Below are 10095 nucleotides of genomic sequence, written 5' to 3'. Positions count from 1 at the left end.
TGGTGTTGAACGCTGAGCTGTAGTCAATGAACAACATTCTCACATAGGTGTTCCTTTTGTCCAGGTGAGAAAGGGCGGTGTGGAGTGCGATTGTGCTTCAGTGTTGCTTGCCTCGAAGCGAGCATAAAAGGCATTTAGCTCGTCTGGTAGGCTCGCTTTACTGGGCAGCTCGCGTCTGGGTTTCCCTCTGTGGATCTGTTGGGACGAATTGGAGTGGGTCTAGGGTGTCCGGGAGGATGCTGTTGATGTAAGCCATAACCAACGTTTCAAAGCACTTCATGGCTACCGACGTGAGTGCCACGCGGTGGTAATCATTTAGGCAGGTTACCTTCGCTTCCTTGGGCACAGGGACTATGGTGGTCTGCTTGAAACATGTAGGTATTACAGACTCGGTCAGGGAGAGGTTGAAAATGTCAGTGAAGACACTTGACTGTTGGTCCACGCATGCCGTGAGTACACGTCCTGGTAATCCGTCTGGCCCAGTGGCTTTGTGAATGTTGACCTGTTTGAAAGGTTTTGTACACATCAGCTACCGAGAGCGTTATCACACAGTCATCCAGAACAGCTGGTGCTCTCGTGCATGCTTCAGTGTTGCTTGCCTCGAAGCGAGCACAAAAGGCATTTAGCTCGTCTGGTAGGCTCGCTTTACTGGGCAGCTCGTGTCTGGGTTTCCCTTTGTAGTCTGTAATAGTTTTCGAGCCCTGCCACATCCGACAAGTGTCAGAGCCGGTGTAGTAGGATTCAATCTTAATCCTGTATTGACGCTTTGCTTGTTTGATGGTTCGTCTGAGGGCATAGTGGAATTTCTTAAAAGCATCCGGATTAGTCTCCCACTCCTTGAAAGTGGCAGCTCTAGCCTTTAGCTCGATGCGGATGTTGCCTGTAATCCATGGCTTCTAGTTGGGATATGTACGTACAGTCACTGTTGGAACGACGTCATCGATGCACTTATTGATGAAGCCGATGACTGAGGTGGTGTATTCCTCAAAGCCATTGGATGAATCCCAGAACGTATTCCAGTCTGTGCTATCAAAACATTCCTGTAGTGTAGCATCCACGTCATCTGACCACTTCCGTATTGAGCGAGTCACTGGTGCTTCCTGCTTTAGTTTTTGCTTGTAAGCAGGAATCAAGAGGATAGAATTATGGTCAGATTTGCCAAATGGAGGGCATGGGAGCACTTTGTATACATCTCTGTGTGTGGAGTAAAGGTGGTCTAGGGTTTTGTTCCCCCCTGGTTGCACATGTGACATGCTAGTAAAAATTTGGTAAAACTGATTTAAGTTTGCCTGCATTTAAGTCCCCAGTCACTAGGAGCGCCGTTTCTGGGTGAGCATTTTCTTCTTTGCTTATGGCCTTATAGAGTTGGTTGAGAGCGGTCTTAGTGCCAGCTTTGTTTTCTGGTGGTAAATAGACAGCTACAAATAATACAGATGAGAACTCTCTTGGTAAATAATGTAGTCTGCAGCTTATCATAAGGCACTCTACCTCAGGCGAGCAATACCGCGAGACTTCTTTAATATTAGACATCGCACACCAGCTGTTAATGACAAAAAAAGACACACACCCCCACCCCTTGTCTTACCAGAGGTAGCGTCTCTCTTCTGCCAGTGCATGGAAAATCCCACTAGCTCTATGTTGTCCGTATCTTCGTTCAGCCACGTCTCGGTGAAACATAAGATGTTACAGTTTTTAATATCCCGTTGGTAGGATAATCTTAATAGTAGGTCAAATGATTGCACGTTAGCAAGAAGAATGGAAGGCATTGGGAGTTTACACGCTCGCCTCCGGATTCTCAGAAGGATCCCCGATCTGTGTCCCCTTTTCTGGCGTCCTTTCTTCACGCAAAAGGCGTGGATCTGGGCCTGTTCCACTGAAAGCAGGATATCCTTCTCGTCGGACTCGTTAAAGGAAAAAGTTTCTTCCAGTCCGCGGTGAGTAACGCTTTTCTGATGTCCATAAGTTATTTTTCCGTCACAAGAGATGGTAGCAGCAACATTATGTACACAATAAGTTAAAAATAAGTTACACAAAAAAATTAAAATAACTGTTGGTTGGGACAATGTAAAACATCAGCCATGTTCTTCGGCACTATTTACACAGTGTTTTCAACCAGCAATTATCTTTCTTCAGATCTGAACAAAGCATAAAACAAAAGGAAAACAAACTGAGTTGGTTTGTTTATTCATAAACATTGTTAGTTTATTTCATAATATACACTATATGACCAGAAGTATGTGGATACCTGCTCATCGAACATCTCATTCCAAAATCATTGGCATTAATATGGAGTTGGTCCCCACATTGCTGCTATACCAGCCTCCACTCCTCTGGGAAGGCTTTCCACTAGATGTTGGAAACTTGCTTCCATTCACCCACAAGAACATTAGTGAGGTCGGGCACAGCTGTTGGGCGATTAGGCCTGGCTCACAGTCGGCGTTCCAATTCATCCCAAAGGTGTTTGATGGGGTTGGAGTCAGGTGCAGGCCAGTCAAGTTCTTCCACACCGATCTCGACAAACCATTTCTGTAGGGACCTCGCTTTGTGCACGGGGGCATTGTCATGCTAAAACAGGAAAGGGCCTTCCCCAAACTGTTGCCACAAAGTTAGAAGCACAGAATCGTCTTGAATGTCATTGTGTGCTGTAGGGTGAAGATATCCCCGCAGTGGAACTAAGGGGCCTAGCCAGAACCATGAAAAACACCCCCTGACCATCATTCCTCCTCCACCAAAATGTACAGTTTGCACTATGCATTGAGGCAGGTAGCATTCTCCTGGCATCCGCCAAACCCAGATTCTTCCGCCGGACTACCAGATAGTGAAGCGTGATTCATTACTCCAGAGAATGCGTTTCCACTGCTCCAGAGTCCAATGGCGGCGAGCTTTACACCACTCCAGCCAACACTTGGTATTACGCATAGTGATCTTAGGCTTGTGTGTGGCTACTCGGCCATAGAAACCCCTTTCATGAAGCTCCCGACAAACAGTTCTTGTGCTGACGTTGCTGCCAGAGGCAGTTTGGAACTCGATAGTGAGTGTTGCAACCAAGGACAGACAATTTTTGCACGCTATAGGACTCGGCGATCCGGTTCTATGAGCTTGTGGCCTACCACCTTGTGGCTGAGCCGTTGTTTCTCCTAGATGTTTCCCCTTTACAATAACAGCACTTACAGTAGACCAGGGCAATTCTAGGAGGGCAGAAATTTGATGAACTGACTTGTTGCTAAGGTGGCCTCCTATGATTGTGCCACGTTGAAAGTCACTGAGCTCTTCAGTAAGGCCATTCAACTGCCAATGTTTTCTTATGGAGATTGCATAGCTGTGTGCTCGATTTTTATACACCTGTCAGCAACGGGTGTGGGTGAATTAGCCAAACCCACTAATTTGAAGGGTTGTCCACATATTTTTGTATATATAGTGGATTTTACACAGAGTTAGTTTATTTATACAATATATTCAGGCTGATGATTGAATGATGACAGTGGAAAGACATGTAGCTAATCGGGTAAAAATAATTGGATGAACGACACCAGTCCTGAACAGAGGCTATCAGCTCTGACAGTGTTACTTGGTCTGATAATTTTCCTCTTGCAGTAACATGTGGCAATAATATGCTAACTTCATCTCCCCTCACAGCCATATGCAAATGGAAGGCCTATATATTCTTTGTTATTTCTATCACACTCCTCTTCTTATCTGCTGTTCCATGAGTCTATCAACCTGATGTATGTTTACCACAAGTGATGCAAATTAAGTAAGTCACATTGTTTGAGGTGATCCACTCTAGATACCAGCTGCCAATACATTCTATGACCAGGACATGTCTGGATGTAGGGCATAGAAGAGTACATACAGGTAGTCTAATGAAGTCACCCAATTTGACTAATGAAAATCATTACTAAGGCTACTCCCTAAGATTCAGTCAATGCATATGTTGGCATATGAAATATAAGGAATGTCAAGGTCACTCCACTCACTCTAAACTAAAGAAACAGCAAACTACTGGCAAACACAAGGGGTGTACTTCCACAGTGTCTCTAACACTACTATCACTGTGCCCACAGCAAAGGCCACTGGGAAAAGTAATTTTTGCACATCACTTAAAATCCACACCTGTAAAGGTTCTCAGAAAAGGTTTTAAATGTTTGTACTTGTATCTGTCGCTTTAGAAAACAAATACCATATATTATCATAATTTTTATTATTTTTCTTTAGATCAATGCAAGGTCACATATCGGTAGTGGTACCGGTTTCAATATAATCGTGCAAAACACAGTATTTTCTCCAACCCGGTCCAAACCCGGACGACGCTGAGCCAATTGTGCGCCGCCCTGCAGTACTCCCAATCACGGCCGGATGTGATACAGCCTGGATTCGAACTAGGGATTGTAGTGACACCTCTTGCACTGAGATGCAGTGACTTACACCGCTGCGCCACTCGGGAGCCCCAATTGGCCGCATGACTGGCTCTGCGGCTGTGGACTCATCGATATAACAATGACTTTTGAACCAACATGAAAACTGGAGGTCAAATCATATGCACAGACCAGTTTACCATCTCTGGTACAACATGGCAGCTATTGGGAAGATATAACTAAGCGAGAACCCAGGTAAAGCCTCTAAAATCAGCTAGCCGTCTTATGATTATGTTATGAAATTAGGAGGCAAGTTTAACTCTTCCATTTTCTTTTCCTTAAATACTTCAATGACACATTTTGTAAATCTAAAAAACAGAAACAACCTGAATCAACCCGAGGTGTTAGTGTTACTTTATTGATGAGTGGAACTGTGACACTGACTCAACAACCTTTGTTAGGCACGCAGCCCCATGATACAACTCAATCATCACTCAGCAACTCTTACAACAGAGAACCCTAATATCCCTGCTGTAAGACTCATAACAATAATGAACATTCTCAAATTCTCAACAAAAATGTGCAAGGCACTGTTTTAACCAATAGGGCAGTTCAACCAGTCTTACCATGAGGCTAAACAGTGGTGAGTGTAAAAGCTGCCAGATATGTCAAGTGCTAGTCAGTTGAGCTGTGCGTGGGAATGCTACTACCTGTACTGTAAATGACCTGGAAGAGCTTATTATGACAAACCAAAGCAATTGACTTAAAATCAGTTATGTAATGATCAGTGAGTTACCGAAGGGTGTGGTCACATTGGTTTGTTTTACCACCCTTCACAGTGCTCTTCTATTTTGACACAGAAACATATGTTAGGAGGAGAGCAGTGCAAACAGTCTCGTTGTCTTCCTTGTCCTTCTGTTCTAGTGATTGATGGTCTTCCCTCGTCAGCCCCGTTGCACACGGCCCTAGCCTGTGTATCAATTGACCTGGCTGCTCTGAGATCACATGATCGAGCACTGATCTGCAGCTCCAGTCCCAGAGGCTCCTGGGAGATTCAGGGATTCCAGGTCAAAGTTTAGGCCAGGTGGCTGATGGGGAAAAACAGATATGGGGTTCAATTTAACATTACTATACAGCTGCACTAACAAAGATAGGTTGGTAGACAAAGAAAGAGAGAGCAAGTGAGAGGAGAAACATACTGATTCACCAGCCAGCTCTTTGGGTGGTTGGCCCAGGTCTTGTAGCTGAAAATTCAGATAACTCAATCAATATCAATGCACAGGAAACCATCAGTATGGATGACAACCAACAGTTCATGCAAGTTTCTCACCTGCTGCATGATTTCCAGAATGCTCTCAAAGCTATTCTCCCCATCTCCCTCCTTCTCAAACTGGCTGCAGATCTCTCCCATGACCCTGTGCTGCTGTTCGTAGCGCTGGAACTGATCTAGGGGGAGGGACTGACGATTGCTGTTCAGCCACTCAGGATACTGCATGAGGAGTGAATGACAATCAGTTATCCAGTTAGAAAGTTGGGTAAAGGGCAAGATATATAAAAAATAAGAATAAGTATCATTTGAGGGAAAACCCAAACATAAGCAAAGAAAAAACACACTAACCTTGTCAGTGATTTCTTTGATTGACGGGTAGAGCACCTCCTTGGAGAGAAGATTCTGCATGATGGACTGCATGATCGGCAGGATGTTTCCATCTTGCCCGCCCCGCTCTCCACCCTCATCCAAATCCAGCCCTTCCAGAGTCTTTGCCAGATCCTCTCCAGCCAATCCTGCACTCTGATTAATAAAAACACGAGAACAGTCTGAAATGCATTGAAGTAGAAAGGGACATTCCACCAATGGTCAATATTTTCAGAACATTGTCCAAGGGTGGTGATAACCAAACCTTTCATTACTTATTAAAAAACATCCAAATTATAATCATCTGAACTACCTGTAAGTTGTCTGCATTTTTAGCCAATCCACTGAGGGTATCTTTGAGACAGGAAGTGAATTCTTGTTGGGAGGCTACATCAGTACCTGTAAAAAGAAAAAAAAAAAAAATATATATATATATATATATATATATATATATATATATATATGCAAAACACGGGGGGGGGGAAAAAACACTGACATGAATAAAAACAGATGGGCACGTAAGTATGGAACTGAAAATATGTGGATGCTTACCAACTTTCCCTGCTGCCTCTGACAATTTGTGAAAGTGTTGCAGCAGCTCAGGTTCTTCCTGTGCAAGTTCAGTCATGGCTTTCTCCCACTCTTCCTTTGCCTGAGAGGCCATCTCACCTTCAAACAGAGCCTCGAAGAACTGACTGTCCTCCAGTAGAGGGAGCTAGAGAGATTTGCATCAACAGGTAAACAAACTCTTGGTCAATTGATCTTCCCCCATTTACAGATAGAAATGTATAGGGAAGGGTTGACAGACATTGAGACACTGAAAGATACCTTCTGTACCACAATCAAAACACCAACAACCAGAGTTTCTTATAAGCAAGCACCAGGCAATTAGTGAAGTTAGGGGACATTCTATAAACCAGGGAAAAGATTCACTTACTTTCTCCTCACTGCCCTTGGCTGATGGGGGAGCCATGGCAGCAGCAGGGGCTGGGCCCAAGGTGGCCGAGTTTGTCTTCTCAAAGTCATCGAGTGCACCTTTAATAGAGGAAAGACAGTAGAAGTGGAGATGTTGTGGCACAGTTATCAGCATTTAGCAGGAGCAGGTCAAGACAAGGTGAAGAGATTGAGGACAAAGGTCAACTCTTCAACGTCTGGGTCAATGTGCAATTCAGTCATGTGTATTAGTTGATTATTAAACTGAGAATGATGAGGTCACTACTTCTACTTTAGAAACCCATTTTTTATATACATTAACACCATTACCATCTCTGATGTTAGGAGTACAACTTCACCAACCTACTGGAATTATTAAAACGTCAGATTATGATATGGTAATTGCATTAAATTCCTGCTATCAAAATAACAGTAGTCTCTAGTCTAGTCTGGCAGCCGTCCATACAAAGTGGTATTGGTTACTAGTATGCCAACATTATAAATTCAAATTGGTTATCCAGTTGACATAAACAATGACAGAGCTGTCTGACAATCCAGATCACACTAGCTGTCAACCGTAAAAAATAAAATAATAATAAATCAAGGGCAGCTTGAGTTTTAACTTGCTACCACATTTGATGCCGTTCCATTTCTGTCAAATCGGGGTCAAAGCGAACGACAAATTATGATATCATATAAACCCCCACTGAGCCATCTGCTGCAGCGTTGTAATGCTAATGATGACCCCGTTGTAAACAGCAAAGGGCATGAGATTTTGTAAGATAATGCCTGGCTTTCGTTTTGGATTTGGCAGGCAGGTCCAACCAAATTCCACCATCTAAGCTAGCTAAAGTTAGCTAGCTAGCTAACAAGACGCGTTGATCCACGTTTTACACCATTCTTTGTATGAATGTATCTTTTGGCAGGGTTGATTACAATCACACTTCACTCGGGGAGTAATGTAAAATCATACTGTCCAATAACTCATCCAGTTCTGTGTCTTCTCTGGCTGACCCTGAAGCCATCTTCTCTATCCAAACAACTGTACTGTAGACGCAGTGAAATGACGTGAGTATAACATGTTTTGTCAGAGTTCACAGTTCCCATTTGTTTTGAACGCGGCACAGCTAGGTTTGCAGTGGGAGGGACGAATAGGAAGAACACATTCGTTCCAAAGTGATGAATGTCAAATCATATCATACATCGTCAAAAAGTGAATATGAATAGCAGCTTTGTAGAATTGTTCAATACAATTAAAACAGCAAACAAGTTTACCAATAGCCTATGTATACATCCCATCATTTTAGCTGTTTAACTTGTATCTTATTCAAATGTAAATGTTTAGTATTACCAGTGAGCTCATACCATTTAAGGTTAATCTGTAAATCCTAAATGAATATTAATTATTTTCCAAATCAGTGAATATGTCCATTCTTTGGTGTCATCTGGACCTTTTCAGATGTCAGGTTATTTGAGGTGACAAATTATACACAAAACATTCGGAGCACCTGCTATGACATATAATGACCATAATCCATTGCTATTTATCCGCGCTGTTTTTCTTTTATACCTGCTACGGAGAGACCTGAAAATACATGACCTAAGTGATTCATAGTATTCAGAAATCATTAAAGTATGCCTTATTTACTTTGAAGAACTACAAAATAGTGAATTTGTCAGACAGCAAAGGCGGCAGCTCTATAGAGACGAGATGATGACTTGGAATGAAATAATTGTCATCAAATATTCTACCATGCTCTGACCGTGGATATTGCTCGTCCGCCTGCCGCGTTCAAAACAACTGGGAACTCGGAAATCTCCGACTTCAGTGTGTTTGAAACAACTGGGAACTCGAGAAAAAAAACGAGCTCCAACAGGGAAAAATCGATTTGAACGGTCATCCAACTCGGAATTCCAACTCGGGAACTGAGGCATCTTTGAGCTCCAACTTTCGGACCTGAAGATCACTGACGTCATGATTTGACCTCGTTCCCAGTTTTGAACGCAGCATAACTCCTAGCAGGCTTGTAACTGCGCTTGCTTGTTGCACGTGGCTAGTCGAAAGCCAAACTCTTCATTGAGACATTAGTGTCACACAGTATGGGTCATAATACTCAAAACCTAGCGGTCAAACGGGAAATGGTTCCAATCGTTTTTTCCATATGGGATTTTAGAAACACTTAAAGGGCTGTGTTTCGCGAAGGCTTACCGAGAGACATTTACCAATATATTAGTCTGTATTTACCCCACACAAATGAAATGATAATTAGCTGCTAATGTGGCTATCATGATGTACAAACGCCATGATGATCTGGACGAGACTGCTGAATAGAGGCAAAGGTATGAATCTCTGGATTAACTATCTAATGTTAGCTTAATGTAATAAATTGTCTACATTTTCTTTAAATTGACAATTCTGTGAACTTTTTAAGTGACACAATACCTGTTATGATGCATGATGTCTACTTTGATGCTATTTAGCATTTCTGAATCTGAGAGTAAATAGAGCTGAATATACTGATAAAAGTAATATTGTCCGAAAAAGATTTACATGGTTATCAAAACGTTACGCCAGGGTTAGCCTACATGAAACACAGGCCTTATTTTAAGTGTTTCTAAAATCCCCTATGGGGAAAAATGAATGGTGTAAAAACTATTGGAACCATTTCCCTGTTTTACCGCTAGGTTTTATGGGTAGTACGACACCTCCACTGTGCTGAAACCATATAAATAAGAATTAATAGAATGGGCTTCTAACTCTGGCAATTGACTGGTAAACTGATGGGTACACTTGCAATGGCTGACTGGAATTGTGATACAATAATGTCCATGGTATTTTGGAATAAAATAAATATATATGTAAATTACCTTTATTTAACCAGGTAGGCTAGTTGAGAACAAGTTCTCATTTACAGCTGCAACCTGGCCAAGATAAAGCAAAGCAATGTGACACAAACAACAACACAGAGTTACACATGGAATAAACAGACAGAGTCAATAACACAATAGAAAAAAAAGTCTATATACAGTGTGTGCAAATTTAGGTAAGCTAAGGGAGTAAGGCAATAAATAGGCCATAGTGCAAAATAATTACAATTCAGCAATAAACACAGGAGTGATAGATGTGCCGAAGATGAATGTGCAAGTAAAGATACTGGGGTGCAAAGGAGC

General features: G+C 42.4%; 1 protein-coding gene across 1 annotated transcript; it reads right to left on the bottom strand.

Annotated features, from left to right (window-relative positions):
- Positions 1-4752: 4752 nt before the first annotated feature.
- LOC115169510 (peroxisomal biogenesis factor 19-like) lies at positions 4753-8164 on the bottom strand. Its single transcript, XM_029725198.1, has 8 exons — positions 7898-8164; positions 6929-7026; positions 6544-6706; positions 6305-6390; positions 5974-6147; positions 5686-5844; positions 5555-5599; positions 4753-5443 (listed from the first exon to the last, which is right to left on the bottom strand). Exons 1-8 carry the CDS (start codon positions 7947-7949, stop codon positions 5357-5359), a joined length of 864 nt encoding a protein of 287 aa, XP_029581058.1. The 5' UTR covers positions 7950-8164; the 3' UTR covers positions 4753-5356.
- Positions 8165-10095: the final 1931 nt, after the last annotated feature.

The sequence above is a fragment of the Salmo trutta genome, chromosome 31 (assembly GCF_901001165.1).
Source record: "Salmo trutta chromosome 31, fSalTru1.1, whole genome shotgun sequence".
NCBI classification, from domain to species: domain Eukaryota; kingdom Metazoa; phylum Chordata; class Actinopteri; order Salmoniformes; family Salmonidae; genus Salmo; species Salmo trutta.
This window is presented reverse-complemented; position numbering and strand designations above follow the sequence as displayed.